This window comes from Arvicanthis niloticus, chromosome 1 (assembly GCF_011762505.2).
Source record: "Arvicanthis niloticus isolate mArvNil1 chromosome 1, mArvNil1.pat.X, whole genome shotgun sequence".
Classification (NCBI taxonomy): domain Eukaryota; kingdom Metazoa; phylum Chordata; class Mammalia; order Rodentia; family Muridae; genus Arvicanthis; species Arvicanthis niloticus.
In genome coordinates this window covers 3,835,673-3,851,729 of record NC_047658.1, presented here as the reverse complement: position 1 = coordinate 3,851,729, position 16,057 = coordinate 3,835,673, and the positions used below count along the sequence as shown (strand labels likewise).

General features: G+C 52.0%; 1 protein-coding gene across 1 annotated transcript; it reads right to left on the bottom strand.

Annotated features, from left to right (window-relative positions):
• Positions 1-51: 51 nt before the first annotated feature.
• On the bottom strand, positions 52-15,425 carry Plaur (plasminogen activator, urokinase receptor). The gene is made up of 8 exons (XM_034494809.2): positions 15,279-15,425; positions 14,800-14,887; positions 12,773-12,883; positions 11,144-11,287; positions 3,838-3,993; positions 3,228-3,362; positions 1,479-1,625; positions 52-554 (listed from the first exon to the last, which is right to left on the bottom strand). Exons 2-8 carry the CDS (start codon positions 14,858-14,860, stop codon positions 319-321), a joined length of 990 nt encoding a protein of 329 aa, XP_034350700.1. The 5' UTR covers positions 14,861-14,887; positions 15,279-15,425; the 3' UTR covers positions 52-318.
• Between the last annotated feature and the right edge of the window lie 632 nt (positions 15,426-16,057).

Here is a 16,057-nt window from a genome sequence, read left to right as displayed (position 1 = left end):
CCCTGCTGCTTCGTCTTCCCAAGTCAAATGTGACAGAGGGGAGACCCAGCCTTGTTCACAGGTAAAAAAAAAATCTTTTATATATATATTTATATAATAAATTAGAGGATAACAATGATAATAATAATAACAACAGCAACAATATTAACTCAACCAAGAAGCCCCTGCTGCCCGCAGCCATTGTTCCAATTCTCTTCTGGTTCTTAGAGAAACTGAGGCCCAAAGAAGACAACATAAGAGCATGCATGTCCTCAAAGGTGGAGCAGAGGGGAGGAGGTCAAAAGTCCCTGGGTCCAGCCAGGGCTGATGGCTCAGGATTCAGGTCCAGAGGAGGACACCCCATAGTCTGAAGGTCAGGAGCAGGGAGGCAATGAGGCTGAGGTGAGCAGGGCCTGGCTTGGGGGCGCCCCCTGTTGGGCGGTTACAGCCACTGCCCTCACAGCAGGAGACAGAGACATTGAGGTGGTTCTGGAGGAAGGAGTCTGCCACGTGGGAGCCTTGGCACCAGGAAGCCGTGGCGCAGCCTCTTACGGTGTAACTCTGGTTTCCCAGCACTGAGGAAAGAGGAGAGTCAGTGAGCCCAAGTGGGAATTGACCGGAAAGTGACACGCTCCCGATGGACGCCATAGCCGACCTCCAGATCCCTATGATGAGCAGAGCTTCCCAGAGCATGTTCCAGGGACCCCTGGCAGTCCCTCAGACTCACACCAGGACTGATTTCATAGTAACACTAAGATGTCATTTCACCCTTCCAAGCTTTTGCGCGTACAAGAGATACTTTTCCAGAGAAACCCCAGGACGTGATATTGCAACAGGCGGAACATGAAAGCAGAGCCGAGGACCAGCTGGCTGCTATTAAAGCCAGACGGGAAGAGGGTTGCCACACTGTAAACAATGACAGCACCCTCTCTGCACTTTTTCATTATGAAAAACACAGGCATCCCCACCCCCATCAAAACTATTATTTATGAGATGTGCTGTGGCAGTGCAAGCCTTTAATCTCAGCACTCAGAAGGCAGAGGCAGGTGGATCTCAGCACTCAGAAGGCAGAGGCCAGCCTGGTCTACAGAGCAAGTTCCAGGACAGCCAGGGCAACAGAATAAGACCCAGTTTTAAAGAAAAACATTAGGTGCAATGAAGTGTATTATTCTTGTTGGCTTGACAGAGCTAACCCTCTTGTTGTAACTTGTCCTTCTGCAGGTGAACACCGCCTCCTCCCCACCCTCAGATAGGGCTTCTCTGTGTAAACCTGGCTGTCCTGAAACTCACTCTGTAGACCAGGCTGGCCTCAAACTGAGAGATCCACGTGCTTCTGCCTCCCAAGTGCTGGGATTAAAGGCCTGCACCACCATCCGGGGCTAAAGTGTCATCTTTACCACAGGAAGATCCACCCGGCCTAGGTCTGGCTCATCTGTCTATCAGTCTGATCAGTGCTCTGTGCCTCAGTGGGTCCCCTTCCAGCTCCCACAGGGACTCACCATCTAAGCCAGTAGCCTCCAAGCACTGATTCATTGGTCCCCGGCAATTAATGAGGGCCGTCTCTTCGTAGGAGCACCCAAGGGTGTTGTTCCCCTCACAGCTGTAACACTGGAAGCCATTTGGTGGAAAGCTCTGAAGATCGAGAACTTAAAGATTAAAAAAAAAAAAAAAACGACAGGGAACCAAGATTAGCACTGGGTCTATGCATCCATCCATCTACCCACGCTCAGCCCGAGATGATAGGGCGCCACCTGATGGTCATGACTGGGAACTGCATTATCTTTTGGGGTTGAGTTCTCCACTCACATCTAGCTAGGCAACCGATGCTGGACCCTAACAAACTAGGTACTATCAAACAGACACTACCCTCTAAAAAGTTACTATGCAGAGTTGCTCACTGTGGTAGCCACTGGCTACCTGTGTTTCTTAAGGTTTAAATGAATTGTCGTTAAATACAATCCTAGAGCTAGTAAGATGTCTCTGCAGGTAGAAGACCTTGCAGTCAAGTCTGATTATCTAAGTTCAATCTCCAAGACTTGCATGGTGGGAAGAGAGAACTCCTCAAAGTTGTCTTCTGACCTCTACAATTAAACTACGGCACGCTCATGTGGGCACACGCATGCGCGCGGCAACACACTACAAATTTTAAAATTATACGTATGTGTATCATGTGCTTCCATTGCCTGCAGAGGCCAAAAGAGGGCATGAGACCCCTTGGAGCTGGAGTTATGGGTAGTTGTGAGCTGCCCATCAATGGGTGCTGGGAACTGAATCCAGATCTGCTATCTGCACTTAACTGCTGGGCCTTCTCTTCAGCCTTCAATACAAACAATGTCTATTACTGTGAAAAGTGCTGGTGAACAAAGAGACGGTCTACAGTCTGGTATCAAAGGCATTGCCCGATCATGCCTGGCTTCTCTCTGTTCTTTTTCTGAGATAGGGTCTCATGTATCTGGGCTAGCCTTGAAACTCACTGTATAGAGGACAACTTTGAACCTCTGAACCTCCAGCCTCTACCTCTGGAGTACTGAGATTGTGTTTAGGTTCAAATTAATTAATATTAAACAATAAGTTTAGGACTGAGATAGCTCAGTAAGTAAAGATGATTGCTGACAAGGCTGAGGACCTTTCTGAAATGTGTAAGACCCTGGCTTCCACCAGCTGCCCCAGGAATTAAAAGCATGGTTTTGCAGAACATTAACAATTTTTAAAAGATTTATTTATTGTGTTTTATGTGTACCAGTTCTTGTATGTGTTCCATATGCATGCAGGATCCATGGTGTCCAGAAGAGGGCACCAGATGCCCTGGAACTGTAGTTACAAATATGAGCCGTGTACACTAGGAATCAAACCTGGTCAGTCCTCTGCAAGAGCAGCCAGTGCCTTTAACCACTGAGCCACCTTCCCAGCTCGGTTTATAGAAGAGCTGTATTGCTATGAAATTGCTATAAAATGGATTCCTTGGCCTTAATCTCATGCTGTGTGGGACACCACAGTGACTGGGACAGACTGGCTCTACATTCTCAGGACTCACAGCTTTGGCAGCAGACAGTCCCCACCCAGAGTGGGCAGAGCTGGGGCATGGGGGATTGAGTGGGCTCTGTGTGCTTAAAGAGTGACCTGGAAGCAAATTTGCAAGTCAGGGCAGGCCTCCAGGAAGAGGTGATACTGATGCTGATTGCATGGAAAGAGGGAGGAGAGGGAGTTGTAGAAAGAGACAGTAACGTCCACTTCATCCTGTTCCTCACCTGGGCCACCATTACAGTGGGTATAGTTGCAACACTTCAGGAAGTGAAAGGTCTCGTTGCTATGGAAACCTGCTATGCCTGGGCATCCGGGAAGACTGCCACAGCCTCTGGTGTAGTCTTCATCCTTCAAGCTTCCTGCAGAGGGCAGAGGGCAGATTGGGTAAGAGGCTAGCCGCTGACTTATCCCCTTGAGCACACCCTTTTTATCAGAGGCCCCTTGTTACTGAGGGTCACTTCATCCCTAGCCAAAGGGTTCCATATGATGAAGGAGGCCCGAATGATAAATAGAACTTCATGAGTTTCTGGGATTTCTAAAAAGAAAACCCTTACAAAATGAAGGAACTTTCTTGGTCCTTCTTTCCCCTTTTCTTCTGCCTGGAATGTGGACACCAAGTCTGGAGTTCTGGTGGCCATATTGTGCCATGTGAGGCAGTCATCAGAAGGAAAGCAATATGCGAGACGCGCCAGGGTAGGTGGGTTCCTGGTCACTCTCAAGCTGATCCTGTGACCCTGAACTTCCAGTCACTGTGTATGTCGTTCACACGCCTGCTACCTGAAGATCTCTATTAGGTATAGCCTAGAGGAGCCTTGCAGGCAGGTGAGAGCTTACTTCCTGTGTTCTGGAGGGTCACCACTTCAATACAGTGTTCTGCAGGATTGCGGCATTGCAGGCTTTGCTCCCGGCCCCTCTCACAACTCTGGTCCAAAGAGGTGCAGGATGCACACTCAAGGTAACGGCCCTGGGGAAAAGCACGGCCTCGGGCTCCTAGGAAGAAGAGGAAGCGCGGGTTGGCGGGCCAGTCCTGCAGAGAACTCCCTTCTGAACCTTGCAGTCAATCACCAAGCGTACTTATCCCAAATCCTTCTAAAACGTATGCTGTCCTTTCCAGCCTTCAGTGCCCCTCAATACCAGCCTCCATTCTAGCCGCTACCATCTCCACCCCAGTTCCTCTCAAATGGCCCTAAAATAAAGTCTTTAAAGTACATCTCACCCAGTTCTCCTCTGCTCAAACCCTTCTGTAACTCCCTGTTGTTAGATTAACAGCCAAGCACCTACGTACATTCACAGCCCACTGAGGACCGGGTCCTGGCCACCTCTCCTGCCTCATCTTCAAGCACCAGTCGCTCCCATGCTCTCTTCCATACTGGCACCACAGTCTTAGAACGTAGACCCTGAGTGGTACCAGACTTTGGGATATTCTGTTGTCTTTGTCTAGAACACCCTTCCTTTGCTGCTTGTCTTTCCTAACGCCTCCCCATTCTTTTTGTTTGTTGTTTTTTTTTTTTCTTTTTGTTTTTTCGAGACAGGGTTTCTCCGTGTAACCCTGGCTGTCCTGGAACACACTCTGTATACCAGGCTGGCCTCGAACTCAAAAATCTACCTGCCTCTGCCTCCCAAGTGCTGGGATTAAAGGCGTGTGCCACCACTCCCCAGCCTCCCCATTCTTCATCATCTTAAATAGCACCTCTTCTAGGCAGGGGCTCTACCACTGAGCCACGCCCCCAGCCCCTCACTGGGGGATTCTAGGCAGGGGCTCTACTACTGAGCCAGGCCCCCAGCCCCTCACTGGGGGATTCTAGGCAGGGGCTCTACCACTGAGCCACACCCCCAGCCCCTCACTGGGGGATTCTAGGCAGGGGTTCTACCACTGAGCCACGCCCCCAGACCCTCAGCTATCTCATGGAACAGCTCGGTCTTAGCTTTGCCTTTACTTCTGGAACAGTCTACCTGGAATCACAACTTATCACTCACTGATGGATGACCGGAAAGGTCAAAGCCTCACTTGATGGACCCATGGTAATCTTATTGTGTTGCTCAAAGCTTCTAACTGAGGCCAACTGGATGGTTTTTCCCTGGAAACACCATGTCATCCCTTGCCCAGGCTTTGGCTCACACCATCCTGTAGCCTGGCACAGCCTCTTCTTCCTGACCCAGGAGACTGGAGCTGTGTCTGAGCGGAGGCACTCCACTGGCAGGCTCAAGGCAATTAGGTGAATCATTCCACCCAGAGCCAACTCATTTATCTCATTCAAAGAAAAATGCCTAAAAGGCCAACAGCCCCCCTCTTCCCACAAACTTCCACGAAAATCAAAAGCAGAACTTCCTACAAGCACAGTGGTACATTCCGGTAAGCCCTGGACTTTGGTAGCTGGGGCTGGGGGATTGCAAATTTGAACATAGCTGAGATACACAGGAAGACTGGGTCTCCAAAAAAAAAAAAAAAAAATCAAAACAGAAATTTGCATCATAGCCACACTGCCTGTCCACCACTCTTAGCAGGTAGTGGGTGGGTTCCCTTGTAAAGACTTCTTTCCAGGATGCTTTTCTGAATATGAATCATGTGACCGTCAAGAATCTATTTAGTTCCTTTTTTTATTTCTCAATTGCTCATTCATAACTCTCTCTCTCTCTCTCTCTCTCTCTCTCTCTCTCTCTCTCTCTCTCTTTCTCTCTCTCTCTCTCTCTCATAACACCAGTGATCTAACAAGTCTTGGTGGAGAAAAGCATTTGGGAGGCTGAGGCAGGAGGATTCCCTAGTGAGGAGCTGGGTTAGGAGTTTAATTCAGTGGTAGAGCCCCTGCCTAGAATCCCCCAGTGAGGGCTGGGGGCGTGGCTCAGTGGTAGAGCCCTGCCTACAATCCCCCAGTGAGGGGCTGGGGATGTGGCTCAGTGGCAGAGCCCTGCCTAGAATCCCCCAGTGAGGGCTGGGGGCGTGGCTCAGTGGTAGAGCCCCTGCCTAGAATCCCCCAGTGAGGGGCTGGGGGCGTGGCTCAGTGGCAGAGCCCTGCCTAGAATCCCCCAGTGAGGGGCTGGGGATGTGGCTCAGTGGCAGAGCCCTGCCTAGAATCCCCCAGTGAGGGCTGGGGGCGTGGCTCAGTGGTAGAGCCCTGCCTAGAATCCCCCAGTGAGGGGCTGGGGATGTGGCTCAGTGGCAGAGCCCCTGCCTAGAATCCCCCAGTGAGGGGCTGGGGGCGTGGCTCAGTGGCAGAGCCCTGCCTAGAATCCCCCAGTGAGGGGCTGGGGATGTGGCTCAGTGGCAGAGCCCTGCCTAGAATCCCCCAGTGAGGGCTGGGGGCATGGCTCAGTGGTAGAGCCCTGCCTAGAATCCCCCAGTGAGAGGCTGGGGATGTGGCTCAGTGGTAGAGCCCCTGCCTAGAATCCCCCAGTGAGGGGCTGGGGATGTGGCTCAGTGGCAGAGCTCTGCCTAGAATCCCCCAGTGAGGGCTGGGGGCGTGGCTCAGTGGTAGAGCCCCTGCCTAGAATCCCCCAGTGAGGGGCTGGGGGCGTGGCTCAGTGGCAGAGCCCTGCCTAGAATCCCCCAGTGAGGGGCTGGGGATGTGGCTCAGTGGCAGAGCCCTGCCTAGAATCCCCCAGTGAGGGCTGGGGGCGTGGCTCAGTGGTAGAGCCCTGCCTAGAATCCCCCAGTGAGGGGCTGGGGATGTGGCTCAGTGGCAGAGCCCTGCCTAGAATCCCCCAGTGAGGGCTGGGGGCGTGGCTCAGTGGTAGAGCCCCTGCCTAGAATCCCCCAGTGAGGGGCTGGGGGCGGGGCTCAGTGGTAGAGCCCCTGCCTAGAATCCCTCAGTGAGGGGCTGGGGGCGTGGCTCAGTGGCAGAGCCCTGCCTAGAATCCCCCAGTGAGGGGCTGGGGATGTGGCTCAGTGGCAGAGCTCTGCCTAGAATCCCCCAGTGAGGGCTGGGGGCGTGGCTCAGTGGTAGAGCCCTGCCTAGAATCCCCCAGTGAGGGGCTGGGGATGTGGCTCAGTGGCAGAGCTCTGCCTAGAATCCCCCAGTGAGGGCTGGGGGCGTGGCTCAGTGGTAGAGCCCCTGCCTAGAATCCCCCAGTGAGGGGCTGGGGATGTGGCTCAGTGGTAGAGCCCCTGCCTAGAATCCCCCAGTGAGGGGCTGGGGGTGTGGCTCAGCAGCACAGACCTAGGACTCCCAAGACCCTACCTTACATTTGTGGTACTAAAAACAAATATCTGACTCCCAGACCTGTGTACTCAGTCTCCTCTTGGCTCTTCTGGCTTTGCTCACCTGAGTCTCTATCTGCCTCTGCCATAGTTGGCTGTGGTTTGTATCCCTGAGGGTCATATGTTTGAATTGGTCTTTAGTGTAGCAGAGTGTTAGGAGATGCATCTTTAAGGTAGGAAGCTAGTGAGAAGCTGCCAGGTCATCTGAAGATGCTTTTGGAAGTGATTAATTAATAAATTAACCTTGGAGGAGATTCCAAGTTGGCTCCCAAGAGAGAAAATGGTTTTTTTTTTCTCTTCATTTTATTTTCTGTGCATGGTATTTTGCTGGCATGTATGTCTATGCATCATGTGCATGCAGTACCAGAGGTGGACAGAAGAGGGCGAAACACACACACACACACACACACACACACACACACACACACACTGGAGTACAGTCTGCTGTGAGCAGCCTGATGTGGGTGGGTGCTGGGAACTGAACCTGGGTCTTCTGGAAGAGCAGACTCTGAACCACTGAGCCATCCCAGAGTTGTGGTGTCTCATTTTGAATCCCCCTCAGCAATGTAGTCATGAGGTAACAGGGTACTGGGAGTGTCTGATGTGTGTGTGATGAGGAAGGGTTCTGGCCAGAGCTAGCACCATACTGTGTGGACTTCCCATCTCCCGAACCGTGAGTTGCATAAACTTATTTTGTCTATATTAACTTCTTTGGGTTGCTCTTATTTTATTTATTTATTTATTTTTAACTAGGGATCAGTCTGCATTCTGAAACCTGCTAGGTAGATCAGGCTGGCCTTGAACTTATGGAAATCCTTCTACTGTGTCCTCCCAAGTGCTGGGGTTATAAGTGTGTGCTACCATGTCAGGCTCTTTACAGCTCTTTGGTGCTTGCTAGACAAACATGGGTTTGACCCTAGAACTAATTAAAAATCATGGAGCCAGTGGCCTGTAATCCCAGTTCTGGGTAGGCAGTCGGGAGAAGCCCTCGGACTTGCTGTCTGCCAGCATAGCTTCAGGCTCTCTGAATAGAATTAAGTGCGGCATGACAAAGTAGGACAGCTGCCGTCTTCCTCTGGCCTCTTTGTGCACACACACATATATACCCACCACACCACATCACACACTCACACACACACATATACAGACAACACACTTACACACATACACACATGCACACACATACACCCACACACCACACATACTCACATGCACACATACATACACAGATGTACACACATACACCCACACCATACCACACATACATACTCACATGCACACACACATACACACCACACTCACAGACATGCACACATATGCACGCCCATACACATTCACATGCACACACACCACACACATATACACAAGCACATACATACCATATACACCCCACATGCTTTTGCACAGACACCACACACATACACACCACACTGATACATACATGTGCACATACATTCACATATGAACACACACACACACAGCTCTAAGTTATTTTTTCTGTCCCTATTTATTGATCAGGGTCTGTTCTTCACCTCCTGGCTGCTCTCAGGGGATCTAGGATGGCTACCCATGCCTCTGCGGCTCGGCTCCTGTTGCACTTCTGCATGTATGCTTGCCAAAAACTGGAGGGAAACTGTCTCTAAATCTGGGGACCCCACCACCCAGCCCGAGCCTGTTGCCTCAGTCTCATGGCTCTGTTGTCTATTCGTGGCTCTGTCTCCCTTCACAGAGCTGAGCTGGTGAGTTGGAACGCCAGCCATGGCACCTGTGGCACTCTCTGTGCCTGGCTTCTCTCTTCCAAGGATCACAGGGCCCTGAGTTCCTGCCTTTGCTTTGTGCTTTTCAGAGACCTCAAATCACTGGCTGCCATTGGCCCAGCTTTATAGCTGTCGCTCCCAGAAGCATTACACTGACATACAGGTCTCTAGCACATCCAGAAAAGAAGCCTCTGTGCACAGGTCACACACCACTGGGGTCCCCCTATCTACCTGCCAAAGGCAATCCATCAGGACACTTCTATCCCAGCCCAGAGGACACCTCTGGCTGGGTGCAGGCTTCCTCACCCGCCCATGCCCATCTCTCCCCATACTGTAGCTTCCCTCCCATCTGTCCTCCCTGCTGAGAGCAGAATCAGTTGTCAAAAACAGAAACGGGGTGGAGAGGGATACGAACAGTAGGAAAGAGGGCCTAGGGGTGTGGCTCAGTTGGTGGGGTGTTTGCCTAGCATGCACAAAGCTCTGGGTTCTGTCTTCAGCACTGAAGAAAGCCTATGGCTGGGATCCCAGTGATCCCTGCGCTCAGGAGGTGGTGGCAGAAGAACCGGGCATTCAAGGTATTCCGTGGCTACAGGGAAAGGTCAATGCCTGAGAGGGTTATCTAAGAAACAAATAAGCCAGGCATGGTGGTGCACGCCTTTACTCTCAGCACTGGAGGAGGAGTCACAGGATCTCTGTGAGTTTGAGGCTAGCTTGGTCTACAGAGTGACTTCAGGACAGTCCGGGCTATATAAGTAGACTCTGCTTAAACAAACAAACAAACGCCAAAAACCAATTAACAAACAAACACAGGGCCACCAATATGGCTTAGAGAGTAAAGGTGCTTGTAGTCAAACCTGAAGACCCGAGTTCAAGCCCCAGAACCTACACAGTAGAATGAGAATCAACTCCTGCGCCATGTTCTTTGATCTTCACACAAGTGCCATGGCAAAGCAAAATATAGCTGTTGTTTAAAGAGAAAATTACCGGCACATGACTCACCCGTGCACTAGAAGACACTTTGTAGGTAGGACGGAGGAAGAAGACAAAGCAGGCAGAAAGGCAGTTTCTTCCCTCATGAGGACCCTGGGACTGCAGGCCTGTGATCAGCGTTCATCCAGGACCAGAAAGTGCAGAAAGAACACAAGTGCAGTTCCTTCCTCACCTGCCCTGGCCTGACCACTGACCACAGCCTAAAGCCACAGCGGTGCTCAATTGAAAGGTTTACCGAAGCTTTTCCTTTCTCTCCACGTCCTTCCTATACTTCCAAGCCAAAAATCATCTTTTTTTTTTTTTAAAGGTTGTTGGGGAGGAAAACTAAGATATCACACATGCTACACTGGGGCTCTACCTGAGCCATGCCCCCAGCCCCTCACTGGGGGATTCTAGGCAGGGGCTCTACCACTGAGCCACGCCCCCAGCCCCTCACTGGGGGATTCTAGGCAGGGGCTCTACCACTGAGCCACACCCCCAGCCCCTCACTGGGGGATTCTAGGCAGGGGCTCTACCACTGAGCCACGCCCCAGCCCCTCACTGGGGGATTCTAGGCAGGGGCTCTACCACTGAGCCACGCCCCTAGCCCCTCACTGAGGGATTCTAGGCAGGGGCTCTACCACTGAGCCATGCACCCAGCCCCTCACTGAGGGATTCTAGGCAGGGGCTCTACCACTGAGCTACACCCCCAGCCCCTCACTGGGGGATTCTAGGCAGGGCTCTACCACTGAGCCACGCCCCCAGCCCCTCACTGGGGGATTCTAGGCAGGGCTCTACCACTGAGCCACGCCCCCAGCCCCTCACTGGGGGATTCTAGGCAGGGGCTCTACCACTGAGCCCCGCCCCCAGCCCCTCACTGGGGGATTCTAGGCAGGGGCTCTACCACTGAACCACGGCCCCCGGCCCTACTTCCGAGGGGATTCAGGGATGGAGCCCAGGTCACTAGACTTGAACAACAAGTACCTTTCCCCAGTGAGCCATCTCTCTGGTCCTCCTTTTTAGGTTTTGTTTTGAGACAGAGTCTAAGTTGCCCAAGGCTGACTATCAACTTGTAATCTTTCTGCCTCCTACAGACAAGCACAACCAAGCCTGATAGATAGATCATCTTATACATAACAACCATATTTTTAACCCCACAGCCTAGGGATGATTTTATAATCAGTAGAGAGGCTGGGGGTGGCGAGGACACCCGACTCACCGGGTCTGGGCCTGTTGCAGAGGTTTGTGGCACACACTGTCTCTGTCAGGCTGATGATCATGGAGCCCATGCGGTAGCTCATAGTCCTGTTGGTCTTTTCACTGTGGGCACAGCCTCTTGTCTCCACCTCCAGCTCACCGTCAGCTATGAGGAAAACAGCTTTAGTTCCCCAGAAACTCCAAGTCCCAGCCAGCCCATGACACTCCTGGTCGCAGGGTCACACATCCCCAGGGCCAACCCTTGTGAGCCTTTCCTCTTGTTTGGTCCGACTCTGTTACCTTCTAGAATGGACTCCCTTCCCCCACACTTGTCACTCGGATTTTCAGGATCTATTCCAAGGTCAATGAAACCAGCAAGGAGGTGCATTTAATGTGAGGAAAATTAAGTAAATACATTACTTACTTACTTACTTAATTAATTAATTAAACTCTTTTGGGACAGGGTCTTGCTATGGAGCCCAGTCCCGTCTGGATCTCTGGATCCTGCCTCAACCCACCTAGTAGTAGAGTTCTAGGTGTGTACTGAAGTGTCCAGCTTTTATTTTAACTTATGTATTTATTTTGTATGTGTGTGCATGTGCGCACATGTGTACGTGTATATGCATGTGTGTTTGCATGTGTGTATGTGCATATGTGTATATGTGTGTCTGTGTGTGCATGTGTGTGCTTGTGTGCTCTTGTGGAGGTCAGAGGACAGTTTTCAGGAGTCAGTTCTTTCCTTCCTGGGGTCAAACTCAGGTTATGGGGCTTGGCAGAGAGTCTTAGCCTGCTCAGCTGCCTGTCTAATTTTTCGTTTTTGTTTGCTTATCTGTTTATTTTGGTTTTTCGAGACAAGGTTTCTCTGTGTAACCCTGGCTGTCCTGGAACTCACTCTGTAGACCAGGCTGGCCTCAAACTTAGAGATCCACCTACCTCTGCCTCCTGAGTGCAGGTGTGGCAGTGTACACCTATAATCTCCACACTTAGGGTTCCAGGCAGGAGAATCATATGTTCAAGGTCATTAGCGGCTACAATGTAAGTTTAAGGCTTGCTTGGGCTCCATGAGAACTTGTCACCCCACCGCGGCCAATCCCAAAACAAAGCAAAGACATTTGCCATTGCTCTGGGTAGCGTATGGCCAGTTTGTCCCCATCTCTGGGATCTCACCAACATTGCGAAAAATTCTCTTAGATTTTATTATTCTGCGTGCATGAGAGTTTTGCCTGCATGCGTCTCTATGTAGGACGAATGCTGCCCGTGCCTGCTGCCCGAGGAGGCGGGAGCCACCAGCTGGGTGCTGTAAATGAATCCAGATCCTTTACAAGATCAACAAGTGTGTCTGTGGGTGAATGTGAAGGCCTTGGCTCTCCTTCCGGAGGTGGGGTTACAAGTGGTTGTGAGCCACCCCATGTGGCTACCTGAATGAATTCCCGGCCTCTGGAAGAGCTGCTGGTCTTAAATGCCCGTCTGTCTGTCTGTCTGTCTCTCTCTCTCTCTCTCTCTCTCTCTCTCTCTCTCTCTCTCTCCCCTTGTTAGATGTTTAAACTTCTCCATTTCCTTAACGTTTGGAGAGAGATGGTTTCCTGCCGTTTGGAGAGAGATGGTTTCCTGCCCTATTGTTTCCCATCAGGTATGGGGTGCTCAGCCTCACCTTGCCATTCCCGAAGCACTGTGGTCCTGCAGAGGTCCTGGCCTGGGGCACACTCCTCCACCAGGCAGTTCTGGTTACTCTCACACTGCATGCACTGCAGGCCCTGGGAGGCTGGGAGGAGAGGAGAAGCAGTCAACAGGGGAGGGGTCGGGTCTGCCTCTCACCCCACCTGCTGTGAAACAGGTCTTGGCCTGGTCCCCTCAGATTCATGGGTCACATCCTGACTGCCCATGGTCCTTTCTTCTCCATCTCTGCCTCTCTAAGATCGAACTATATAGTCCATGCTGACCTCAAACTCACAGCAATCCTCCTGCCTCAGCCTCCTGTGTGTTGGGATTACAGACATGCATCACCTGCCATTCATTCATTCTAACTCTGCCCAGTTTCCCCCTCCCACCTTTTTTTCCCCCCAAGACAGGGTTTCTCTGTGTAACCCTGGCTTTCCTGAAACTTGCCCTGTAGACCAGAATGGCCTCAAACTCACAGAACTCCACCCACTTCTCTAATGCTGGGATTAAAGACATGTGATGCCTCCCCCCCACCCCCACCCCATCCCCCAAACTCTAGCTCTTCCCATTTGAAAGGACTTTCTACCCTGGGTCCCGTTTAGGTCCTCTGTCCTCAGAAATATTTCTGAAATGTCTTTACTACTTGTGGCTGGTCCAAAACTCTATGTAAACCAGGCTGGCCTTAAAGTTGGAAATTCACCTGCCTTGGAATTAAGGCTATTTTGCCACTACACTCTCTCTGTTCTAGGTAGACCAGCTCTGCCCAGGCTTCACCTTCATATAGCTCAGGGATTCCAACCTGTGGATCCAGACCTCCAGGAGGGGTCATATACCAGATATCCTGCCCATCAGATATAATTACATTATGATTTATAACAGTAGCAAAATTACAGTTATGAAGTAGCAACAAAAATAATTTTATGGTTGGGGGTTACCACATGGTGAAGAGCTGTATTTCAGGGTCGTAGCATTTGGAAGGTTGAGAGCACTGTCATAGACACACCTCAGACCCCAAATGCTTGTCCCACCCCCAGGACCGAAGCCCCCCCCCCATCCTCCCCTAGGCCCTGACCCACCCCTAACTCTGCCCCAGTTATATACCAACCCCATCCCCCACCCCACCCCCACCTCAGACTGCCTAGTTTCTAATTAGGACTTTAGCGCCAGCCTAGCCCGGGTCTGGCCCCCGTTCCCAGACATATTCCAGGAACAAAAAGGCTACGTAACTGTCCTGAACCACACAGCCAGTTCTAACCCCAGGTGGCAGCCCCAGTCGCAGGTCTCTATTTCACAGTAAGAACTGTCCTGCCTGAGCCCCGAAATCAGGTCTGCAATTTAAAGCTGGTCCCCTTTGTGCCAGATCTCCTTTCTGCAGCAAGAGTCCCTCTCCTTTGCACCCCCACTCCTCCCCGCTCTAGCTCCCAGACCATCCAGCCAACAGCCCCCCCCCCCCCCCAGTCTTTTCCCGTCTCATTAATCATCTCCGGCCTCCCGCAGACCGGAGAGCGCTTTCCGAGTTATTCACCGTGCCAAACCCTGACTCAATTCCTTCCCCATTCCCTATGCTTTCTCAACACCATTTCCCCCACATTTTCTGAGGAAAGAAGGCGAGGACGTAGCAAAAGACAAGTGTACTCGAGGGACAGGCCCTGGGCTCCCGCTGGACACTGTGGACCGTTGAGATGTAAACCCCCAGTCCTGTCCCAAAGTGGGATCCCCACAGAGACCAAAACACTGTGGGGAGCGGCTGTGAGGTCACATGCCCAGTTACCATTCAACCTCTAGCTGTGTGGTTTCGGACCAACTACTTAACCTCTGTGCTCCTCCGCGTCCTCCAGTTTGACTCTTCAGGGAAGCCTGGCGTGCCAGGAATCAGAGTTTACTAAGTGAATGCCTGCAGATGTCTGACTGTGCCACATGGGGCTAGAGAACACTGGAGAATAGCTGGATAGGAGGAGAGGGTGGAGCGCTGAGCCGCCCTTTCCTAACTCACACCGGGTGTCACCACGCAGCCCTTACCTGGGATACAGGTCGTCGCCAGCAGCAGCAGCAGCAGCTGCCACCACCTCGGGAGGCCCATGGGTTCTTCGTTCACCTCTGCTCTGGACTGGCCATGGGGAAGAAGACAGTTTTGTGACCCCAGGGCTCCTCCCACTGTTTGCTGAAGAGTGAGTCAGCCAGGATCGAGTGGGTGCCTCGCCTTCCTCCCCCGTAGCCCTTCCTCCTCCATAGATCCTGGAACTGCCCCTTCCCTACATAGTAAGATGCAGTCTCCAAAGGGGGGGGGGGAGGGAGAGGGAGAGGGGGAGGGGGAGGGAGAGGGGAAGGGGGAAGGGGAGGGGGAGGGGGAGGGGGAGGGAGAGGGGAAGGGGGAAGGGGAGGGGGAGGGGGAGGGGGAGGGAGAGGGAGAGGGAGAGAGAAAGAAAGAGACTATGAGGGAGAAAGAAAAAACCAAATAGCAAAGGTTAGAATGGTCTCTAGCCTTGGCTACTTCTTACCAGTCAGAGTTTATATTTTCAAATTTTGTTTGATTTGAGTTTCCTCAGATAGAGTCTTGCTATGCAGACTAGCTTTGAACTCAGGAACCTCCTGCCTCAGCCTCCCTAGCCTGGATCATGAGCGCGCTACCACACTTAGCCTGGGCAGTACAATTTCCTTCAGCACCTTACCAAGGACCTCCTTGGTTCCGGGCAGGCGCTATTCCAGAAGCTGGGACACCACAGGAAACAACAAGCCCCACCCTTACAGCCCTTAGGGTGGGGAGGAGACACTAGTTATCTAATCTCTCCTGTCATTCAGAGAAAAACAAGTTGAAAGAGAAACAAAGAGAGAGGTAAATGGCCTAATTGCTTTAAGAGGGCCAGTGAGGTATGAAAGAAAGCTAGTGGATGCCAGGAGAAACCTGGTGGGGAGAGGGAAGGCCCTGAGGGCACAGAATCACCTGCTGCTCAGTGTGGCTGAGTGGGAACCAGAGAGAGCAGAGAGCAAGGAGTGAGTAGTAGTTACCTGTATAGTAGTGATGTCACTACTGTGTGTCCCCTGAGTCACTGAAGCCTAAGCTGAGAAAGATGGAGCCCTGAGGCCTCCTGCAAGATTGACAAGCACTCTGCCACTGAGCCACACCCCCAGCCCCTCACTGGGGGATTCTAGGCAGGGGCTCTACCACTGAGCCCCGCCCCCAGCCCCTCACTGGAGGATTCTAGGCAGGGGCTCTACCACTGAGCCACGCCCCCAGCCCCTCACTGGAGGATTCTAGGCAGGGGCTCTACCACTGAGC

Excerpts from the sequence above, each read along its gene's own strand:
- Plaur (XM_034494809.2), bottom strand. The coding sequence starts at position 14,860 with ATGGGCCTCCCGAGGTGGTGGCAGCTGCTGCTGCTGCTGCTGGCGACG. Across the intron at positions 12,884-14,799 it reads GGCGACGACCTGTATCCCAG|CCTCCCAGGGCCTGCAGTGC; the intron begins GTAAGGGCTGCG and ends CTCTCCTCCCAG. Across the intron at positions 3,994-11,143 it reads CTGCAACAGGCCCAGACCCG|GAGCCCGAGGCCGTGCTTTT; the intron begins GTGAGTCGGGTG and ends TCTTCTTCCTAG.